General features: G+C 44.4%; 1 protein-coding gene and 1 long non-coding RNA gene across 11 annotated transcripts in view; one reads left to right on the forward strand and one right to left on the reverse strand.

Moving 5' to 3' along the window:
• LOC142304337 (uncharacterized) overlaps nucleotides 1-24,836 on the forward strand; it is a 170,641-nt gene that overhangs the window by 81,364 nt on the left and 64,441 nt on the right. The gene's annotated exons all lie outside the window — the stretch shown is intronic.
• Nucleotides 1,363-24,836, reverse strand: part of CACNA1A (calcium voltage-gated channel subunit alpha1 A) — a 405,981-nt gene continuing 382,507 nt past the window's right edge. For 9 of the 10 annotated variants that reach the window (XM_075346630.1, XM_075346628.1, XM_075346625.1 and 6 more), the window contains 3 exons: nucleotides 21,067-21,265; nucleotides 18,589-18,800; nucleotides 1,363-15,238 (listed from right to left, as the gene is read on the reverse strand). In XM_075346630.1, coding sequence (XP_075202745.1) covers nucleotides 14,711-15,238; nucleotides 18,589-18,800; nucleotides 21,067-21,265 — 939 coding nt within the window. In that variant the 3' untranslated portion in view covers nucleotides 1,363-14,710. The remainder of the gene's footprint in view (nucleotides 15,239-18,588; nucleotides 18,801-21,066; nucleotides 21,266-24,836) is intronic. The other variant, XM_075346634.1, reaches the window with a different exon arrangement.

Genomic DNA, 24,836 nt, shown 5'->3' on the forward strand with positions numbered 1-24,836 from the left:
ACCAAGACATGGCCTTCCACCTAAACTGACATCCCAAAAAAAGAGCACTAATTAGAGAAGCAGCCGGGGTGCCCATGGTCACTGGAAGAGCCGCAGAGATCAGGGGGAGAATCTGTCCACAGGACAATGATTAGTCATATACTTCACAAATCTGGCCTTAATGGAAGAGTGGCAAGAAGAAAGACTTTTTTTTAATGCAAAAAGTCATAAGTAGTCCTGTTTTCAGGTTGCAAATCGCCATGTAAGGGACACCAAGCATGTGGAAAAAGGTATTCTGGTCAGATGAAACTATAGGAGATTTTTTTTGGGATAAATGCAAAACACTAGATGTGGCGGAAAACTAACATTGCACATCACACTGAAAGTACCATCCCCACAGTCACACATGGTGGTGGTAGCCTCCTGCTGTGGGGAGGCTTTTCTTCAGCAGGGACAGAAAAGCTGGTCAGAGGGGATACTAAGATGGATTGAGCTAAATACAGGGCAATCTTGAAGGAAAACGTGTTAGAGGCTGCCTAAGACTTGAGACTGCAATGTAGATTCACCTTCCAGCAGGACAATGGCTCTAAACATCCTGCCAGGGCTACAATGGGGGCTTTAGATCAGAGCATATTCCTGTGTGTGAGCGGCCCAGTCACAGTCCAGACCTAAATTCCAGTGAGAATCTGTGACAAGACGTAAAGATTGCTTATCACAAATGTCTCCATCCAAACTCACTGAGAAAGAGCGAGTGTGCAAAGAAGAAGGGGGGAAATGTCACCTGTAGATGTGCAAAGCTGGGGAGGCATCCCCCAAAAGACTGCAACAGTAACTGCAAAGAAAGGTGGTCCTACAAAGTATTGACTTAAAGGGGGCTGAATACAAATGCACGTCACAGCTTTCAGATTTATATATGTAAAGTTTTTACAAAACCAAGTATCATCCCTTTATAATTCACAAATACTTGTTATTTAGTGCTGGTATATCATTTAACATCCCAATAAAATGCATTTACGTTTGTGGGTGTAACATGAAAAATTGTGGAAAAGTTCATGGGGTATGAATAATTTTTCAGCGCACTGTATATTCACTGCCTGTAAACCCTGTCACTCCAGCCCAGGTTTCTTGGCAGGGACAGGAAGCAATGACATCCCGTTGTTTAGTCTCCTGACTGCAGCCCTATTGGGATGTCAGGGCTCAAAGGAGGGGTATAGCTTCTTTTCATATTTTAGTACGATCCCCGAGGAATAGGACGACCCCTCTAGATCTTTATTAATAAATGGACAATAATCTTGTCACACGCCTTATGCTTGCAGTACAGTCAGTGACATCACAATACAGATGATGACGACATTGTAATAATCGGTCTTTATCTCACAACAGCCATGTAAAGCAGTTTACTATTTATTTTTTTTCTTTTAAAATGCATCAAAACATATTCATTTTTATTTATATTTTTTTTATTTTTTTTATTCTAAAATCAAACAGGAAAAATGGCAGGATAAAAAGTAAAGTCATTGGACCAGCTTTTGCATTATCAGGGTCAGGTTTTTTTGGCCCCTTTTTTTGTTTTTGTGTGTGTTTTTTTTTTAAATGTTTTTATTTAAAGAGATGTCAACAGTAAAATCGTTCATTGACCATTGGTGACTTTAACCCCTTCCACGTGTCAGAGAAGCTTGCAAGTCACATTTTATTCATTCCACCTTGCATGGTCCTCTGACAGTGACCGTGATCAAGTCAATTGAACCTCTTCCCTGAACAGTGGCGAGCTGATATCTACTGAATCAATAAAAATAGAGCCTGTCATCTGAAATAGAATTTGTATAGAAAATCATCCTGAAGCATTGAATAAACATTTTTGTGTAAGGTGCTTCTTGGCAATTGGTAATTTGTGTACAAATAAAAGATTTAAAGGGGGAAAAAGTGGTGTAAGATCAGGGGCTTACATAGTGGAAAGGTGGCCCCTGGTGCTGCTTCCCCCCCAACCCATTCCCTACATACCCGGACCCTCACTTCTTGCCTCCACTTCCATCTTTTGTAGGACGGAAGGTTCCTTTGAATGGCCACCATGGCCAAGGAGAGTGATGAACTAGACCTGATCGGCACCGCTCATCTCTGTGGGCCCCAAAGCAGCTGTAAGGGCTTCCCTGCATTATATAAACACCAGATTATAACCCACCTGTTCCAACAAGCCTACAACCTACAAAAACCCTCAGTCCATTACACCACTGCGTACCAAGCTCTGACCTCGCTTATTGTGCCCTCACCTCATCCCCTGTAGATTGTGAGCCCTCACGGGCAGGATCCTCTCTTCCCCTGTACCAGTCTGTTTTTGTAATGTTCATGATTGTTCTACTTGTTTTTATGTATACCCCTTTCACTTGTAAAGCGCCATGGAATAATTGGCGCTATAATAATAACTAATAATAACTTCTAGTCTTTTTTCGATCCAATTCTTTAAAAATCACCCAAAAGGTCCAATTCCGGATTTTTCCCCATAAATTGTCTTCATGCACAGAAAGTGGAAAATCCTATCACCAAGACCAGTTGGGTTTATTCTAAATTACCAAATGAATCCACCTTGCATGGTAATGCTTTTTACTTGTAGCTACTTCTATTGGTTATTTCAAGTGGAAGAAGGTCACAAATTCCAAAAAGTGATACCTTATAGCCCCATCCTACAACCCATTTGCTTACCCTGAGCTGCAAGATGTGGGATGGCACCTTTCTTGTGAAACAATTACAGCCGATCTCCCACGAACACAAGCACAACTGGCAAGTCCCGTGACTCCAATCATAAAAAGCATTGTGCAACGTCTAACCGAAAATGTGACTTTTGTCATAACATACATTATTTTTGCTATTTGTTTCAAGAAAATCTGTTGAATAAACTGATTGGTCGAAAGTTTGGTGCAGTTTTCTGACAACATATGAGCCCCTACATGCATTTCTGTTCACACTGTAAGAGTAGGTTCACAAGAAAGATTTCTCCACATTCGAGAAAAATGGGATGCTTATTCTAATCAGACTTTAATCAGAGTTTGATCACAGTGGCATCAGTTTTTCTCGGATGTGGAGAGAAAAAAAAAAGGTTTCTCTACCTTCTCTATTCTCAGTCCGTGAAAATTGGACCACACTCAGATGTCATCCGAATGCGGTCAGATTTTTTTCAAGGAACCTTAGACATGTGTTGCCGATTTTGATCCGACCCCTAGGATCTAAACCAGATATGCCTCAGATTTTTTTCGCGAACCACTAAAGGGCACTTTACACACAGCGACATCGCTAGCGATGTCGCTGGTGAAAGCACCCGCCTCCGTCGGTTGTGCGTCACAGGCAAATCGCTGCCCGTGGCGCACAACATCGCTAAGAACGGTCACACATACTTACCTGCCTAGCGACGTCGCTGTGGCCGGCGAACCTTCTCCTTTCTAAGGGGGGCGGTTCGTGCGGCATCACTAAGCGGCCGCCCAATAGAAGCGGAGGGGCGGAGATGAGCGGGCGGAACATCCCGCCCACCTCCTTCCTTCCTCATTGCAGGCGGCCGCAGAGATGGTGATGTTCCTCGTTCCTGAGGTGTCACACATAGCGATATGTGCTGCCACAGGAACGACGAACAACCTGCGTCCTGCAACAGCAACGATAATTGGGAATAGAACGACGCGTCAACGATCAACGATAAGGTAAGTAATTTTGATCGTTAACGGTCGTTTGTGCGTTTCACACGCAACGACGTCGCTAACGAGGCCGTATGTGCGTCACTAATTCCGTGACCCCAACGACATCTCATTAGCGATGTCAAAGCGGCCTTAAGGCCGAAGACACAATTGAACATGAGCATAGAATATCAGGAATATGTGTGCAATTCATGAAAACCACGGATAGCTCTTGTACGAAAAAATCGGTAGTGTAAATGAGCCCTAATAGTGGTGAAATCAACTGTATAGATATAATGGGAAGCAGGGTATCATTATTCTTATTCAATGTAGGAGTAATTTAAAGTGAATGAGCCTCATCAAATCAGGTTTGGTTTCTTTTTACGCCCAGCACAGTATGATTGCCATTTGTGAACTGGGAAACTGCATGCCTACAGTATGAATTCTGAAAATGATGAAGTTGTTATGACTAGTGATGAGCAAGCACTACCATGTTTGGGTGCTCGGTACTTATAACTAGTGATGAGTGAGCACTGCCATGCTCGGGTGCTTGGTACTCGTAACTAGTGATGAGCGGGCACTGCCAAGCTCGGGTGCTCAGTATTTATAACTAGTGATGAGCGGGCACTACCAAGCTCGGGTGCTCAGTATATGTAACTAGTGATGAGTGAGCACTACCATGCTCGGGTGCCTGGTACTCGTAACTAGTGATCAGCGAGCACTACAATGCTTAGGTGGTCAGTGATCGTAATTAATGATGAGCGAACACTACCATGCTCGGGTGTTCAGTGCTCGTAACTAGTGATGAGCGGGCACTACCATGCTCAGTGCTCGTAACTAGTGATGAGCGGGCACTACCATGCTCAGTGCTCGTAACTAGTGATGAGTGGGCACTACCATGCTCAGGGGCTCGGTACACGTAACTAGTGATGAGTGAGCACTACCATGCTCGGGTGCTCAATACGCATAACTAGTGATTATCGAGCATTGCCATGCTCGGGTGTTCATAACGAGTAGTGAGGAGTGAGCACTACCATGCTCAGGTGCTCAGTAATCGTAACCAGCAGTTGGATACTCGGATGGGTGCGAATCAGGTACCTGAGTAAATTAGAAGTCAATGGGAAACTCAAATAATGCTCAAATCCCCCATTGACTTCGATTATACTCTGTTACTTGAGTCGCGCCAAGCATCCAACTGTTGTTACGAGGACCGAGCACCTAACCATAGCAGTGCTCGCTCATCACTCGTTGTGACCTTACCTATCTTCTCAGGGAGAGTAATTAATCACAAGCAGTCAGTACTAATGGCCTTTACATGTGCTCATGTCAGGAGTATGAACAATTTACTAACTTATTTTCACAAGTGTTCGAATCTTCAGCTTTCATCCTCGGTCCAAGGTATGACAGGTTTTCTTCTAACGAAAATATTTCCTATGTTGGCACTTCAACAGTGCTATATGTTGAGGGGGCTGACTGGCTTACTTCAGGAGCTAAGCCAGTCACCTTCTCTGTCACAAGCTATGGACTAACAGAAGGAGGCAAGTCTGCCAGCCCCCTTCACACAGAGCATCGGTGATGTAACAACACACACGTGTAGAGCACAGCACCAGAAATTAAGCTGCAAAAATATAGGACAGAGAATGAAAACCGACTATATTCTTCTTGTGAACATGTCAAGTAGACATGTCTAACCTCATTAAACGGAGAATCCTAAAAGCGTGCAGGGTGCACTGTGATAATTCAGAAGCCTGCAGTTACCTGGAGTGACTGCTGACTTTCATCTCAAACTTGGACAACCCCTTTACGCTGGTCGTACGTATAAGATTCAAGTTGATATCTTCAATCAAAGACTCAAGGAGGATGGGTGTCCTGTGTTTGGCCTGCATTAATCACCAAACACTAATGTCAATAATATATTCTTAGCTTGGGAGCGTTCACACAGACATTTTTTGGTGTGAAAAAGCACCAGAAATAGATCGGAATGTGATTTTATAATTTTTAGAGGAATAGTAATTTATAGACATAAGATCCTATAGTGGAAACTACTAAATTGTATATTTTAACATTTCTGGATAGGGCTGTAATTTGGATTAAAGCGATTGTATGAAATTAGAAAAAGGAGATATGGCACAGTCTAGCCGCTGTATTGGATTTTAATTCACGAAAGAGGCACCAGAGTGGGGAGAAAAGTAACACCTTCCTCCTGTCTCATACACCTTGGTACCAAGTGGTACTAAAGCAACTAATCAAGTATAGGACCTGCCACTTAAGTGATATTCACAAGATACCCGGATAAGTAAGGAATTTTCTTAAAATGTTTAATTGTCCAGTTAATAACTTACCATTACTGGATGTAATAGGGCGATTCTTCCTCTTTATAGGGTAAACAATAAGAAAACTTCCTGCGTTTGATTCTGTTCACATCACTTATGAGCATCCTATCATGAGTATGTATGGGAGGATTTCCCAACACATTCCTCCAATATCTACATTTGTATGGGCACATAGGTTGGATTTTAATTTGGGTGAGATACCTGCTACTATTTTATCCTCTCAGGTGAATGTTTACCTATGAGTACCCCTGATGTATGCGCAGGGAGCTTTCGTTTGCATGCGCAGGGAGCTTTCCTTTACATGCGCAGGGAGCTTTCCTTTGCATGCGCAGGGAGCTTTCCTTTACATGCGCAGGGAGCTTTCCTTTGCATGCGCAGGGAGCTTTCCTTTGCATGCGCAGGGAGCTTTCCTTTACATGCGCAGGGAGCTTTCCTTTGCATGCGCAGGGAGCTTTCCTTTACATGCGCAGGGAGCTTTCCTTTGCATGCGCAGGGAGCTTTCCTTTACATGCGCAGGGAGCTTTCCTTTGCATGCGCAGGGAGCTTTCCTTTGCATGCGCAGAACTTACACTACAAATATAGCATGAACAAAGTTTGTTGTTTGTGAATTCTGCTAAAATTTTGGTTGGCTCAAATGTAAGTGAAATCCTGCAAGGTGTGCACAATGTGACCAAAAGGAAAATGTTTTCACACCCTGTTCACCTGCAGCAGACTTGGAAAGATTTAGAGGGAACCTATCACCCCAGAAAAGACCATTTACTTGCAGATGTAGTGCAGATGCGCAGCAGAGCGAGCTGTCAGTCATAATGTGGAGGCGTGGTTACAGTATAGTGAGCAGTGAGTGTAGCTGCTACATGCAGGCCCCCATGACTGAAAGTCAGCTGCTCCGGGATAAGATAGCTGCCAGGACAGCAGGGTAGTGGTATTTACCTGCAGATTAACCTTTTATCTGCAGGTAAGTCGAAGTTTTCCAAGGTGACAGGTTCCCTTTACAATATTACAGATTCAATTTAGTTTAAGATTGTGGGAACAACCTCACTTAAATACAGAAAAACAAAATTTCAGTGTGAACCAGGGTCATAAATAATATTATAATTCTTCCATCCTATGGTGTCGATCAGAGACAAAGAGCAAACCCTCATGTTGCAGCCATGTAGGTATTTACATTAGCTCTCCTTCAGACAGAAGACACCGTCTCTCTAGTGACACCTATTGGACGTAGAGTGTAGAGTTGAGCAAACTTGAACTGTAAAGTACCGGGTTCATACCGAACAGTGGCAGTCCAGATTTCATACCCAAACATGGACTTTTAAAAAAAAGCCTGTGTCCGAGTTTGGAGTTCAGGTGCTGTTCATATGCTAATAAAGGTTTTTGAAAGGCGGAGCGAGAGAACAAAAAAAAAAGAGCTAGAGATGGAGAGAGAGCGAGAGACTGAGGGAGAGAGAGATGACCATTTTACAGCACAGAAGTTGGGGTCCCCATTGACTTTTATAGAGTTCAGGGTCAAGTTCAGGTCAAGTCTGGGTTCCAAACCAAACTTTTAACTGAAGTCTGGCCGAACCCGAATTCCATGGGTCCACTCATCTCTACCCATAAGTTAATGACCCTTTTAAGGAGCCACTTGACCAGGAATATAAGCCAAACCAGAGTCTTTTCCAAAAGCAGGAGACAGCCATCCATGGACGGCTGTGTTGGTGTTCCTGCCTTTAGAACTGGTTCTCTGGGCAGGAGGCTTTTCACTCTTAGAGGAAACTAAGGGTACTGTCTCACTAAATGATGTACCAGCGATTCCGACCACAATACGACCTGGTCAGGATCGCTGGTACGTCGCTACAGGGTCGCTAGTGAGCTGTCAAACAGTCAAATTTTCCCAACGACGCAGCAACGATACGGCGGTCGCTGGGACCCTGTCACATAGCACGATTCAAATCTTGATTAGTAACATAGGCGTGCATCTACATTGCCTTTTCTGCGCCCCCTCTGCTCCGATTGGTGGTTGTAACTGCGTTGTGACTGGGTGGTCTTGCCTTTAGAGAAGGGAACATAATAGTGCTTCCATCCTTCTCCATCCTTGTCCATCCTACAGTCCCGATGCAGAATGGACTGTATTATGATCTGCTGCTACACGCGGTCCGGGACAAGTGAATTCAGCCCTCTGAAATGTGCTGCGATCTACAAGCCAGAACAGAGGATGGAAGCGGAAAAAACGAAGATGCACGCCTACGTGAGTTGGGAACGAGGTCGTTGGGTAAGGTGTCAAAACACCGATGCGTGCTGCCCTGCGTGAGCCCGACGACCAAAAAATGAACCAGAACAGTGTGTAACGATCAGCGATTTCACAGCAGGGGCCAGGTCGCTGCTCAGTGTCACACACAGCGAGATCGCTGATGAGGTCACTGGTACGTCACAAAACCCGTGACTCAGCAGCGATCTCGCTATGTGAGAAGTACCCCTTAGATTTGGCTTTTCTCTTTAGCAATGTTGGAAGGCTCTTTGATGTATAGGGTGTCTTATGGCTGACACTAGAGAGAGAATTTTCTACCTCCTTGAAGAGAGCTAATTTGCATTCCTTTTCCGTGGAGAATTGATTGGTCTTGAATACTCTTTTCTGCTTTCCCCAAAACCAGAACTACAGAAAACAAACCCCATTTATCGACCAATCACATATTCAACAAACACATTGTGTTGTACATACATGGTTACACAGCGATGTCCCATAATGTGCAGGATAATAACACAGAGTTCAAGCCTTTCAATTTTATTTCAGAAGAGTATCACTTAGAAAATAAGTATGAATGTCAAAAATGAGTGCAGTGCTGCGTGTGTACAATCCGCCTCTGCCCCGGACTGTGTTCTCTGCGCACACCCCATGCACGACATTTTCCACAACCTGAGATGCTGTTTTTTGTTTTAGCTGGCAGGATAACAATAACACATATCATAGTGCAAATGAAGGGCACACAATAGTGCATTAAAAATATTCACGCCTGCCCTCTGGCGCCACTTACAGGTCACAGATACATGCAACAGCAGAGAACCTCTAGCCTAGCTGATTCTTCTGATCTAGTCATTGTAATAATGTTATTTTTTCAGAACCAAAAGTAAAAGTAGGTCGTGCTATGAGGCCACAAGTTATCTCAGTGTTTCTTGAGCACAATCTGAGCATGTTGCTTTACTGCCAGCAATTACTGTTCATGACACATTTATAGCCCATAGTTATTGTAGCAGGGGCGAGACAGAAGTAAAAGGGACATTTTCAGTATTATTACTATATAGCTGATGCTTATTTTGTAGCACGTACAAATCTACCAAGAATTTCTCATTAAAAAAAAATCATGGTGGAGAAACAGTAGAGCCACCCATAATATAACCCAGGAATGTCTGGTGGGTCAGTAGTCTCAGTAGCCTATAACCCAGGGTTGTCTGGTGGGGCAAGAGCCTTGGTAGCCGTGAACCCAGGAATGTCTGGTGGGGAAAGAGCCTTGGTAGCCGAAAACCCAGGGGTATGTGGTGGGGCAAGAGTATAGGTAGCCGAGACCCCTGGGGTGTCTAGTGGGGAAAGAGCCTCTGTAGCTGAAAACCCAAGGGTGTCTGGTCGGGAAAGAGCTTCGGTAATCGAGAACCCAGGGGTGTCTGGTGGAGCAAGAGCTTCGGTAGCCAAAAACCCAGGGATGTCTGGTGGAGAGAGCCTCGGTAGCTGAAAACTCAGTGGTGTCTGATGGGGAAAGAGCCTTGGTAGCCGATAACCCAGGGGTGTGTGGTGGGTCAAGAGCCTCAGTAGCCAATATCCCAGGGGTGTCTGGTGGGGTAAGAGCCTCAGTAGCCAATAATACAGGGGTGTCTGGTGAGGCAAGAGCCTCATTAGCCAATAACCCAGGGGTCTCTGGTCGCGCAAGACCCTCAGTAGCTGAGAACCAAGAGGTGTCTAGTGGGGTAAGAGCCTCAGTAGCCGATAACTCAGGAGTGTATGGTGGGCAATAGCCTCGATAGTCGATAACCCAGAGGTGTCTGGTGGGGCAAGAGCCTTAGTTGTCGAGCATTAGGGTAACCATAAGATTACCTTGGGAATGATATTAATATAAGGGGCCAGGGCAGTGAATTGAATATTGGTCCTGGGTGAAGGAAAAACTAGTTCTGACTGTTCTCCAATCTGCAAAATTTCACAAGAAATCTAATCTTATGTTCCAAATAACAAAAGAACACTAAATAATGATCTAGCAACCAGAGGCCATTAATTAATTAATTCCTGGGTAAAACGCAATTAGTTCAATTTGGGCTGATCATTAAAAGGCTACATTCACATGAGTGTAGTTTTGGCCCAAGTGCTATCCGTGGAAAATACTGACCTGACTCAGATGGCACTGGGATCAATGTTATGCGATTGGGCTACTCAGATTACTTTCTTTTTTACATGGACCGAATATCGATGTGAAAACATTGCAGCGGGCACTACTGTATTCTGTATTTTTGATGAGACTCGCCTATTCAAGTTCATGGGTGCAAAAAAGATCGGTGTAAAGCATCCGATTTTTACAGATTTGTTTCCATTATTAACATAAGAAAATAAGCTTTTTTGGTCTTGTGAATTTTATTTACTGCTGATGTATAAAAACGGATGTCATATGGATGACCATACCGAGGAAAAATCATTGTGTTTTTCTGGATGAAAATCGGACTTTTTATGATTTGTGTGAACTTGACCTAGAGGACCAGCATCAGCTCCTACGGGGTCAGTGTTTCTTTCTGGAATCCATGTGATCTGATTAACAAGGTCCAATGTTTTCTATAGCAAAATAATAAACTCCATGTAAGATGAAGGCATAGAGAAAGGGAAGGGTAAACCTGACAGCTACAAAATAAGCAACATTTCATTTTAAGGCTATGTTCACATGCTGCGGGGTTTTTATGCATCGTTTTTTTTCATGAGTTTCATGCAAATTAAAGCTGCTTTTTACAGTACTTGGAAAAGCAAAGAGACTTCAGAAATCTCATATACACACACTTTTTTTTCTGTCTGCTGCGTTTTAAAAAGAAGAATTCTTATAGCCTTTTTTTCACTATTGAAAGCAATGAGAAAATGCAAAAACGCAACAGCTGCATTTTTCCTGCTTTTTTGGTGAACGAAACTAACTTTATTTAAACGTACTGTAGACAAATGACACACCAAAAACACAGCCAAAAAAAGGACCAAAACCTGCTTTTAGGAACCAGCTTTTTTTTTTTTTACTACCAAGAGAGCAGGTTTTGCTGCAGCAAAAACGCAATGTGTGAACATAGCCTAATAATATGCAGAGAAGTGATGTTATCATATCCATAATTAAAGGTCTGTGAGAAGACAAATACCAGAATAAAACATAAAAGCACGAACTGATACTTGAACCTTGGTAAACTCTGTATCATGCTGGATTATTCCAAATTATAGTAATAATAATAAGCCATGGGAGACATTTCAAGTAATAGAAAACTGTAAGATTGTATTTAAGCAGATGTTTTCCCTTCAATACGCTTTGCATTAGAAAAGGGCAATGCAGACCTTTTGCACTGTGCATCGGTATAGATATATATATATGTTTTTTAGAAAAATATACGTAAACATACTCCCCCGTAATTGAACTGGTGGCACATAACTGATGACAAAAGGCTGACGCAGACGGACAGTCCAGGCTCAGACCAAGTGTGCATGAACCTTAGGCTGACAATGGGACACTTACACCATGTTGTTAGATCCAATATATTTTTTTCTGATTAATTTCTTAATATACTTTTGTATTGGTGGGAGCTTTGTTTTTCTGATACAAAGGCTTTAATCCCCTGCATGGACACAGATTTCAATAGTACAATTTCTTGCCTTGTGCCCACCACTAGGTGGAGCTCACTGCATACGCCCACCACTAGGTGGAGCTCACTGCATACACCCACAAGTAGGGGGATCTCACTGCAAACACCCACCAGTAGGGGAAGCTCACTGCATACACCCTCCAGTAATGGGAGCTCACTGCATACACCCACCAGTAGGGGGAGCTTACTGCATACATCCACCAAAAAGGGGAGCTTACTGCATACATCCACCACTAGGGGGAGCCTACTGCATACACCCACCAGTAGGGGGAGCCTACTGCATACATCCACCGCTAAGGGGAGCTTACTGCATACATCCACCACTAGGGGGAGCCTATTGCATACACCCACCAGTAGGGGGAGCCTACTGCATACATCCACCAGTAGGGGAAGCTTACTGCATACACCCACCAGTAGGGGGGAGCTTACTGCATACACCCACCAGTAGGGGAAGCTTACTGCATACACCCACCAGTAGGGGGAGCTTACTGCATACACCCACCAGTAGAGGGAGCTCACTGCATACACCTACCACTAAGGGGAGCTTACAGCATACATCCACCACTAAGGGGAGCTTACAGCATACATCCACCACTAGGGGGAGCTCACTGCATAAACCCACCAGTAGGGGGAGCTCACTGCATACACCCACCAGTAGGGGGAGCTTACTGCATACATCCACCAAAAAGGGGAGCTTACTGCATACATCCACCACTAGGGGGAGCCTACTGCATACACCCACCAGAAGGGGGAGCTTACTGCATACATCCGCCACTAGGGGGAGCCTACTGCATATGCCCACCAGTAGAGGGAGTTTACTGCATACATCTACCACTAAGGGGAGCTTACAGCATACATCCACCACTAAGGGGAGCTTACAGCATACATCCACCACTAAGGGGAGCTTACAGCATACATCCACTACTAGGGGGAGCTCACTGCATAGACCCACCAGTAGGGGGAGCTCACTGCATACACCTACCAGTAGGGGGAGCTTACTGCATACATCCGCCACTAGGGGGAGCCTACTGCATACACCCACAAATAGGGGGAGCTCACTGCATACACCCACCAGTAGGGGGAGCTTACCGCATACACCCACCAGTAGGGGGAGCTCACTGCATACACCCACCAGTAGGGAGAGCTCACTGCATACACCCACCAATGAGGAGAGCTCACTGCATACACCCACCAGTAGGGGGAGCCTACTGCATACACCCACCAGTAGGGGGAGCTAGCCGCATACTGTTTTATTAAAGAGTTCAATGTATAAAAAGTATGCAGTAAGCTCCTTGGCTCCCTCTAGTGGTGACAGCAGGCAGTCAGAATTAAATCATGTAATTACATGGATTCGGAGCTCATTAAAATCTGCAGCCTGTAAAGTTTAGCACAATATGTGGCACCTATGTATATTAAGAAAGAAAAAAAAAAGAACAAATGCATTTAAAGGGTGGACATTAATTTTAAAGGCTTCCTTCACATCTTGCAAGGGAGCCCCTATCCTCTATACCTTACTGAAACATGAGGGCTCTGCACCCGAACCTCCCACGCCCCAACATTGCATTTTTTAGTTTGATAATATTGCAGTAACTGTGGAGAATGAGAACCCATCTAAGGTCTACATCGCCCATGATAAGAGGGGCCCACAGAGGCTGTGTCTGGTCTGTAGCGTGTAAGCGTGGAGACCATTCGCTCTGATAAAACGCTGTACTGGCCAGATTGATATTAGCTTTATACTTATACTTTGTTTTAAAATAGTGTCACTTTATCAAATAAAACAGGAACTTTTACGAATATAATATAGACCATTTTCAAGCACATTTCCCTTCCCCAAACACATAATTCTCAGCTCGCCACTTGGATAGAGATTCCAGTTTTCATCTATCATCATAAATTCAATGTGTATATATATATTTATATTTAACATTTTTTTTGCCATTTATAATATTCATGCATCCGCCACACTCCGCATCTAACATTTTTCAAACAAAGTCGGAAAAAAAAGCATTTTAAAATATTAGCAACGCAATTTTGTTTTTTGTGTTTTTTATGTCTCATTTTTGGGACTTTCAAGCAAAAAATCAGATGTTGAATCAAATGCTGCTTTTTTTTTTGTATTTTTTTTCTCCAACTTTTTTTGTCTTTTTTTTCCGTTGGATTTTCTTTTTTTTTTTTTTTTTTTTCTTTTTTTTTGTTAATATTCTCATTTCCGCAGGCAATATGAACAAATATGAGCTCTAAACACTCTTGTGTGTGTGCATCTGCGTGCTCTTTCCAAGACATAAACCAGCACACATATATATCCAATCCTCTGGATGATAAAACTCATCGATACAAATTGAGAAAGAAAAAAATAAAATAAAATAACATTTTGTACATTTTCCAAAAGTTCTCTGCAGCTTTTTTTTTTTTTTTCTTTAGAAATTTTTTTGACGCCAGTTTTGCGTTTTTTTTTGTTTGTTTTATTTTGTTGTTTGTTTTTTTTTTTCTTGTCTTCTGGGAAAAATTTGACCAATGGAAATGTCTCTGAAAAGTGATATCGGGTAGCTCGAGAGAGCAGGGAGGGGGGATTTGGTGGTAAACTTGTTGCTTTATCCTCCTGAGTGTCATCTACTCTCTTTGAAAATACAGATGCCCTCTCGAAATTTTTGTAGATATAAAAAACATGCTGCAAGGGCGTCCTTCCTTTTTTACCAAAAATGTGGAAAGGAATAAAAGGAGGATTTTCTTTTTGGTGGCATCTTTCGAATGTTTTGGGCAACATATTTTCCTCCCCGTCTTATTCCTTTTTGCAGATGTGTCTTTGATTTCCCTGCGAGATTGAAGTTCATTTTTTTATTAATTTGATTTATATATATAAATATAAATATGTATATATATATATATATTTATATATATATTTTTTTAGCACCAGTCGTCCTCCTCACTCTCACTGTAACGTTCGTGACGAGATTTAGTGGGTCGCGGGGTCCCATGGGAGTAGCCGTTGGGCAGCCTGCGCCCATGTGGCGAGAGGGGGAGTGGCCCCCCGGGGTCAGCAGTCCTGGAGGTTCGCTGGTCACAGGGGTGGGGTCCCTCATAGGAGGAATCCCGGTAAGGACCACTGTGCCTGCATCCAGCGCGAGGGGCATCAGAGCAGTGTCCCCTGGTGTGACGATGTGATCTGGGAGAATCATTTTGAGTAGCTCGTCTTTCGTTGCTGCCCACGTGGCTGTCATTCTGAGGGTATCTTCTTGGGGGGGTCACTCTGCAAGGGGACAGTTGCTGCTGTTGCTGGGAAGGGCAGATGCTGGCAGGCCGGCGAACCACAGGGGAGTAGGTAATGCGTGGCCTGGGGGTTGGGGGAAGCTGGGGCAGCTGTCGCCTTCCTCTGCGGGGTGTGCTGGCCCCAGAGGTTGAGGGCACGGGGCTGCCATCCACTGAACTACTGCCCTACACAAAAATCCAAACAAAATGGGAATTCAAGAGCAAGAGAAAACACGAAAAAGGAGACACACCAGGTGGGACGGATACAAGACACAAGAGGTTGGAGAAAGAAAAAAAAAAAGAAGGTGATGTGGAAAAAAATAGGATATGAGCGATGTGGGAAAAAAAAAAGAGGAGATGATGGAGAACCGAAAACATGAGTTGTGATGTTGGGGTATATCCAGGACATGCAGAGAAAGTGAATGAAACACATTAAAGGAAAGGATATATCCAGGGTCACAAAGACACACAAGAGTAAAACAGATGAGATGAATGAGAGAACAAAAAATATGGAAACGAGAGTTCAAGGATGGACGACAGACGTAGGACACATTTAACACATACGGGGGTGAGTTAAGAAATCAGCAAGAAGAGGATAGAAGTGCCCTCACATGTACACAGAAGGTTTATGACAGGGATCAGAGGGGACGGGGAAAGGGTGCCACAGCAACAAGGAAATAAAAAAAAAATAACAGAAAAAGTGGAAAAAAGATGGATTTTCTGTAAGTTTTTGTGCAGCAACAAGCAGATTGAGCAAAACAAGCAAGGGGTAAAGAGACAGAAGATCCAACCAAAGTGAGAGTAGGCAACTAAAAGACAGATAAAGCCCACTACTTCCAGACCTTCTCCACCTTCACCACTTCTCATCGTATACCCACAAACAACTGCATTCCCTTTAGAAATACATGAGCAGCAAGAAAAATGTGACAGTATGGGAAGCTGATACCCCAGCAAGGGGAGGAAAAGGGCAAGCAGGCAAAGAAAGGGGAAATTTGGAAGGGGGGAAGAGATGAATGGGAGGAGGTATCATAGTAGAGCCCCTCCAACCACAGAATAAGTATCACAAATGCAAGGAGCTTAGAAAGTGAGGATGGAGAAAGGATAGAGGGGAAGGGGGATTTATAGAAATTCTTCTGACAACTAATATCTCCATTCCTTCCTCCTCTGCTCTGATAAAGAGCATATGTCACCTTTATTGTAGCCATTTTAATTTTTAATGGAAATTTGACTTAGACATACCCCTTAGAATAATGTACTTCTATCTCTATAAGTGACACAAAGACAATAACCTCCACAGTATACAGAATATATCTAGCTTTTTCACAATTTGTGTAAAAATAGGAAAATAGAAAGCATTCGGTGACAGATACTCTTTAAAAAGGAGTCTATCTGCAGGTTTTTGCTATGTAATCTGAGAGCAGCATGAAATAGGGGCTGAGACCCCAACTCCAGCGATGTGACACTTGCTGGTCTTCATAAAATTCTCTGCTGCAGATCTAGCAGAGCTAAGAATGCTGAGCCCTGTATAAGGGTATGTGCGCACGTGTGCGTATTACATGCAGTTACGCTGCGATCTGCACCGCAGCGTAACTGCATGCGTCCTGCGTCCCCTGCACAGTCTATGGAGATTGTGCAGGAGCCGTGCTCACGTGGCATATTAGAACGCAGCGATTCGGCTGCTGCCTGAATCGCTGCGTTCTAAGAAGTGACATGTCACTTCTTCCATGCGGTTTGCATGCTGTCTATAGGGAGAGGCAGCATGCAGAGCGCACGTTCTCTGCCGGCACCATGCGCTTCAGAACGGAGCTTTTCAGCTGCGCTCTGAAGCGCACCTTTTAGGTGCGGTGCAGAGCGCACACGTGCGCACATAGCCTCACCCCGCCAACTCCACTGATTGGCAGCTTTCTGTGTACACTGTGCATAGGCAGAAATATGCTTATCAGTGGTGGGTACAGGGTTACACAGAGCAATTGACTGGGGAGGCACGAGACATCTACTGATGATAAAACACTGATTTTATTGACACAACAGCACACAGACTATTAAGTGACACATTCTTGGAATCAGGGTCTCAGCCCCAACATTGTGCTGCCCTCAGTTACTCAGCAGATATCTACTGACAGATTCCCAACATAATGAAATTCTTGAAGGGAATCTGTCACCAGGTGTTTGTTAGCCCATCTGAGAGCAGCATAAAGTGGAAACAAAGATCTTGATTACAGCGATGTGTCACTTACTGAGCTGTTTGCTGTCATTTTAATATAATCAATGTTTTCTCTGCTGTAGATCTAGCCAAGCTTAAAATGCCGATCCCTGTATAACCCCGCCCACATCACTGATTAGCCGCTTTCTGTGTACACTGTGAATAGGAAAAAAGCGGCTAGGTGGCCAGGTTAGGCTAGTTTCACACATCCTTCTTTTCGCCGATTTGGCGGATCCAACGCACTCCAGTACAGTGTATACAGCACAATGGCAGCGTGACAAGCTCCGGTCACATGCTGTCATGTGACGGGAGCATGTGACCCGGAAGTTGCAGCGCTGTCATTGTACATACTGTACTGGAGTGCGCCGGATCCGCCAAACCGTCGAAAAGAAGGATGTGTGAAACTAGCCTTATACAGACCTCATGGATGTGGAAGACTACATGGTAGCAGGTTGTCATAATCTCTTGCTGATAAAACTATGGTTTTATCAAAACTACACTAAGCAGCCCAGTAAGTGATACATAACAGGAATCAGGATCTCTGCCCCTACATTATGCTGCTCTTAGAGTAGGTAACAAAAACATGGTGACAGATTCCCTTTAAATAACAAACCTTAGGATACAGGACAGTATGCTCAAGAACATTGAGTATAAATACAAGCTACTATTAAGGTTCATAAATGTATATGCCAGTATATTCTTCTAATTTGGGGCTCCGTCCACTGACACCTCTGATACAGAGTTCTTCCTCTTACTTAGTAGTCAGAGCTGCGAGGATGTGTGTCATCCGTTTTATAATATGGCTGACAGAAGTGAGGGAGACGCGAAGAGCACATTATGCAGCCGTCGGGAGAATGATGTGTATAATCTCAGCCGGAAGTGTGTGTCCAAACTTTCTTTACAGGAACGCTCTACTTTACATGTTTGGGTTTTTTCACCCCAGAGGTTACTAGCCATACATTGCACTGCCCTCATGCTCAACCCAGCCTATGATCAGAGCGTTGGGGGTAATTGGATGTCATTTATTAAAAAAAAGGGCATATTTACATTAAACTTTGACAAACACTGCTTTACACAATGCCTCTTCATGTGCCGTATGGATATGGTAGAGGCAGCCCTTCACGCCTGACACCTGTCTAATGACCAGTGCGGAGAGCCATAAACAACATATACGCTTATGTGTTATTAGTAGCTTGTGTTTACTTATTGTCATAACTGTTCCTTTCTCCAAAGCCTGTGTTTTTCGTGCTGCCCTGCTCTCCCTTCTTTTCCAGTGGCCCATCCTATCTCCCCCCTCCCCCGTTGGATGCCGATCATTGAAAGAGGAACCCACCTGTCTGTGTGGAGCATAGTCTCGGCCCATACTTGGTGAACGAGAACTTGGTCTCCCATAATCTAGACGTTCTCTGTCAGATCCAGAGTGATGGTGGTGGTGGTGGTGATGATGGTGATGGTGGTGGTGATGCTTTCTGTCTCGGGTTCGTCCTCGTTCTTCTGAAGGCAGGTCACATGACTGTGTCGTAGTGCTGAGTTCCGTGCCAAGACCTATAGTTAATATCAGGTATAGAGAAATGAAGTTGTGTGCATGTTTTCAGAGCTAAAATGAAAACTTTGAAAAAAAGAAAATTAGAAACTATTATTCATACATCCTGTAGAGTCTGCAGTGCGTGCTCTGTTTTTTTTTCTCTTTACTTATACACAGCCTGTACGAATTCTCTTCACAACTGCAGTATGTGTGTGCTTTCCCACTGTACATCCGGTATGATCTGCCCTCCCTGAACACTCGGGTGCTTTCCCCCCTCTCTGCATTTTGTCCTGCCATACAAAACCTCATTCCCTCCCTCCTGGCAGCTGTTGCTAACAATAAGAAGAAGGAGTTGGAAATCCAACACAGCCAGAAGTGGTTAAAGCCGTGTCAGAAGTAAATAAAACAGCCAGTATGTGGAGTCAGACTGTTCCTACAGCAACAAACTGGTCAGACATTAATAAAGATTTTTTTTATAGAAGGTTATAATACAAAAAAAAAACCACTGCACTATGGTGTCCATAACCGATAAAAGGAACCTGACAGCTGATACATGCTGCCCAATCCATAGCATATATGATCTCAGCCAGGAGTGATCGGCGTTTCAGAGAAAACCATACATTAATTTCCACTGAGGACAGAACTGCATTGGCGGCATGTCAGATAGGTGGGTCCCTGGCGGCTGCTCTCCACCAACTGCCCTGGATTGACAGGTCTCTCCTTATGTGCACGTATAGGCAGAGACTTGTCAGTCCACGGCAGCGGGCGTGGAGTAGCCGCAGGCACCCGCCTGTCTGACTGGTGTCCAGCGCAGCTCTGTCCTCGTATGGTTTTCTCTGAAACGTCGCAGTGTTTCAGAGTCGATCATACATGGCTGAGATCATACAGCCAGTACCTGATACATGCTGCCTGGATTGGGCGGCAAGTATCTGCTGTCAGGTTCCCTTTAATTGATTGATGGGCAAAGTACAAAATATATCTAATTCCAGGGTATCTCCTGTAACCTATCAAGTGTTGCATTGGGCATAGCTGCATCATCATAACTTGATATGCCACGGGGGGAGGGGAAGGGGGTGGCAAGAACAGCTACCCCTGTGGCCTATGGATATAGTGACTCTAATTTGTTCTGGTAGCTTTTTCAACATGGTCTAAAGGCCGCTTTACACGCTACGACATCGCTCAAGCGATCTCGTTGGGGTCATGGAATTTGTGACGCACATCCGGTCGCTTTAGCGATGCTGTTGCGTGTGACACCTTTGAGCGATTTTGCATCGTTGCAAAAACGTGCAAAATCGCTCATCGGTGACATGGGGGTCCATTCTCTAATATCGTTGCTGCAGCAGTAACGAAGTTGTTCCTCGATCCTTCGGCAGAACACATCGGTACGTGTGACACCGCAGGAACGAGGAACCTCTCCTTACCTGCCTCCCGCCCGCAATGCAGAAGGAAGGAGGTGGGCGGGATGTTACGTCCCGCTCATCTCCGCCCCTCCGCTTCCATTGGGCAGCGCATCAATGACGCAGCTGTGACGTCGCTGTAACGCTGAACGACCCGCCCCCTTAGAAAGGAGGCGGTTTGCCGGTCACAGCGACGTCGCAGGGTAGGTAAGTAGTGTGACGGGTCTGGGCAATGTTGTGCGCCACGGGCAGCGATTTGCCCATGTCGCACAACCGATGGGGGCGGGTACCCACACTAGCAATATCGGTCACGATATCGCAGTGTGTAAAGCAGCCTTAAGACAGCAGTGCAAGGAGTTACAAGTTAGGCTAGTTTCACACTTGCGTTGTGCGGCATCTGTCGTATTGCGTTGTGTGACGGATGTAACGGATGCATTGCATATAGTGGCACAACTGATGCGACGGATCCTGCAAAACAACGGAATCCGTTGTAGCTTTTTTTCAGCAATTTACTCAACTGAGCATGCGCAGTTGTGTAAAGACGGATCCGTCACAGGAATCCGTTCAAATGATGATGACTCCAGAGGCTTCCATTATAAAAATGACGGACACTGACGGAATAAAGCACATTGCGTTTTTTTTACGCTCTGGGAAGCGCAGAAAAACGCTACATGCTGTGTTCTTTCCGCCCGGCGGATGCAACGCAGCATCGGCCGGCGGGTGCAACGCAGGATTATCAGTCGCAATCCGTCGTCCATACAATCTATGGGAAGCGGCGGAATCCGTTAACGGATTGCGACTGAAGGAAAAAAATGCAAGTGTGAAAGTACCCTTACATCATGGTTTCCCAACCTGTGGCGCCGAGAGGAGTAAAAAGAGATGTACCAACCTGATTCCATATCTACATAGCGAGTTAATGAGCGTTCAGACACCCGATGTCCACGCTCTCTTCTGCGCTGGTGTCCATGACGGGGACCCTCATCAGGGGTGACTCGCTCCAATGAGTATTCATTTAGTCGGATACCCTTGGATCGAGAATGACCAAGCATGGAAGTGGAACGTTTCATTGGGCTTCCATCTGTTATAGTCTGCAAATTAGAAATACAATAATAGTGAGCCGGGCCTTACCAATAGCAGACACATAAGATAAAGCAAAAAGAAACTGGGTAATGTCTCCACGTTGAGTACATATTACACATTTGTCATGGATTACAAAATATTTATTTTCAAAAACAGTCCCACTCTTGTGCACCTAGTGTAGCCTATGGAAGAGATTGGTGCTGTTTCTGGAAAACAAAAATACTCAACATGGTTTTTTTATTTACGTTTTTTATTCAGGTTACAAGTACCTTAGAAAGACAATACTGTATCCTATGGCAATTGTTACCAGGTCAGTGTACGCTTGTAATACTGTTTATGTATGTGTGGGTGCTGCATATGTAGTGGATGGGCATATCCTACTGTATGTTGAAGATGTTGAATCCTGAGGGACCACTGAACATTTAATTTCTAAGTCAATTGCTAACCCAACTTCGGTTCAACCGACAGAGATGATATTTTATGCAACACACATAAGATCATGTGTATATGTGACAACTTTATGCAGATCATGATTCTCAGGCCAGTCTCCTCGGCAAATTGCAGACATGACTGGGTTTTTAGATAGCTCGGATGCGCCTGTACGCATCACAGACAGACGCAGGAGCTGCCAGCAATTTTAACCAGCAAATATTTCATCCATGTAACGCAGGAAATTACCGCATGCTGAGAATTTTTTTCAACATGCACATTGACAATTATACAGTAGTATATAGGACAAGCAACCGGACGATCACAGGTTCAAAAACATTAACCTCTTCACGACCTTGGACGTATACGTCCTATGTCGTGGAACCGCTGGCTCCGGCAGCAAGCCTGAAGTGATTTCCGCACATGTCTGCTGATCTGATCAGCAGACATGTGCGGTTAAAGCCTGCTTTACGTGTTACGATTCTGCTTACGATATCGTATGCGATCGTAACCGCCCCCATCGTATGTGCGGCACGTTCAATTTTGTGGAATGTGCCGCACAAACGATTAACCCCTGTCACACGTACTTACCCGTCCATACGACCTCGATGTGGGCGGCGAACGTCCACTTCCTGGAGTGGGAGGGACGTTGGCGTCACATCGACGTCACGCGGCAGCCGGCCAATAGAAGCGGAGGGGCGGAGATGAGCGGGACGTAAACATCCCGCCCACCTCCTTCCTTCCGCATTGCTGGCCGGGAGCCGCAGGACGCAGTTAAGCTGCAGTTCATCGTTCCCGGCGTGTCACACACTGCGATGTGCGCTACCCTGGGTACGATGAACAACCTGACGTTCAATTTATGAGGAATGTACGACGTGTGTGCAATGAACGTTTTACCGTTCATTCGCAATCGCACGTAGCTGTAACACACTACAATGTAACTTACGATGCCGGATGTGCGTCACTTACGACGTGACCCCACCGACACATCGTAAGATATATTGTAGTGTGTAAAGTGGGCTTAACAGGTACGGGTGAATCAGAGATCCACCGCGCATGTCTACCACTTAGATTACACTGTCAAAATCTGACAGCGCAATTTAAATGGCCGCGGTGGGGATTGCACCGTTCCCCGTCGCCATTAGCGGCCCCTTGATGCGATCACGGGGCGCCATGGTGTTGCTATGGTAGCGCCAGGTCAGTTAATGACCCCCAATGCTACCATAACGTATTTCCTGTGAGAGCCGATAGAGCGCTGCTACTCACAAGAACACTGCATTTTCGCTGTTGCAGCATCGCTCTGATCTGCACAAGCAATCACAGTGTACAGTGATAAAGTCCCCTAGGAAAACTTGTAAAATGAATAAAAAAAGTTTAAAACAATTAAAAAAACCTCACCCCATTGAAAATAAAATAACAAAAATTAAAAACTATACACATATTTGATATCGCCACGTTCAGTAATGCCCGATCTATCAAAATATAAAATCAATTAATCTGATCAATACACAGCATGATGATAAAAAAAATTCCAAGCGCCAAGATTACGTTTTTGGGTTGTCGCTGATTTGGGGGTGCACGAAAGGGGGTGTACAATCCTTTTAATTGTCTGTAGCCAAATTAAGAGTCAAATATCTGCATGCATGCAAAATATCCACCCCGACCAAAGAACTTTCATCAAAAGAGGAACAAGACTGCTTTATTTAGGTAATTTAAAACATCTTATAGCAAAATATTTTCGGATTCCTTCTAAGGGTGCATATTCTTTACTATTGGTCAAACTGCAGGAAAAAACTTAAGCGGGCTTTACACACTGCGATATCGGTCCCGATGTCGCTAGTGTGGGTACCCGCCCCCATCTGTTGTGCGACACGGGCATATCGCTGCCCGTGCCGCACAACATCGCCCAGACCTGTCACACATACTTACCTGCCCGGCGACGTCGCTGTGACCGGCGAACCGCCTCCTTTCTAAGGGGGCGGTCTGCGCGGCGTCACAGTGACGTCACTGAGCAGCCGCCCAATAGAAGCGGAGGGGCAGAGATGAGCGGGACGTAACATCCCGCCCACCTCCTTCCTTCCGCATTGTGGCCGGGAGGCAGGTAAGGAGAGCTTCCTCGTTCCTGCGGCGTCACACGGAGTGATGTGTGCTGCCGCAGGAACGAGGAACAACCTCGTTACTGCTGTAGTAACGATTTTTGAGAATGGACCCCCATGTCACCGATGAGCGATTTTGCACGTTTTTGCAACGATGCAAAATCACTCATAGGTGTCACACGCAACGGCATCGTTAATGCGGCCGGATGTGCGTCACCAAATCCGTGACCCCAACGACTCCGCATTAGCGATGTCGTAGCGTGTAAAGCCCCCTTTAGACAGATATATGTTTCATCATTATCTAATACGCTGAATCATCATAAATCACAGAAGTCTCATGATTTCCAAGTGAAAACATGGTGCAAGAACCATTTTGAGGAATATTATTTTGGATATCTTCATGTCTTCTTATCCATAACACTGCAACATTGCATTAAAATGCAATAACAGGCAATCAACACATCTATACAAAAGTGGTATAATTAAAAACGCCAGTCAAGACGCAAAATATAAGCTGTCACTGAGCCCCAAATCCTAAAAAATAAGAACGGGTCTCGGAAAATGACAACAAAAGCACAATTCTTTTTTTGGATAAACTTCTGAATTTTTTTTAAACCCCTGAAATAAAAGTAATAAAAGTATACATGTTTAGTATCTACGAACTCGTACCGACGTGAGGCATCATACTGACACATCAGTTTTACCATGTAGTGAACATGGTAATTAAAAGACCCCAAAAGGAATCATGCAATTGCATTATTTTTGCAGTTTCACTCCACTTGGAATTTTTTCCCATTTTCCAGTACACTATTTGGTAAAAGTAATGGTTTCAGTCAAACGTATAGCTCGTCCCGCAAAACATAAGCCCTCATATGGCTATGCTGACGGAAAAATAAAAAAAGTTATGGCTCTTGGAAGAAGGGGAAGAAAAAATGAAAAATCCCTGTGGGGTAAAGGGGTTAAAGGCACTGAAAAATAAACAGAAAACTTTGCTTAATACAAAATTGAGAACAACCCCTTTTAATCACAAAGACATTTAAAGAATAAAGCTAAT

This window comes from Anomaloglossus baeobatrachus, chromosome 4 (assembly GCF_048569485.1).
Source record: "Anomaloglossus baeobatrachus isolate aAnoBae1 chromosome 4, aAnoBae1.hap1, whole genome shotgun sequence".
NCBI classification, from domain to species: domain Eukaryota; kingdom Metazoa; phylum Chordata; class Amphibia; order Anura; family Aromobatidae; genus Anomaloglossus; species Anomaloglossus baeobatrachus.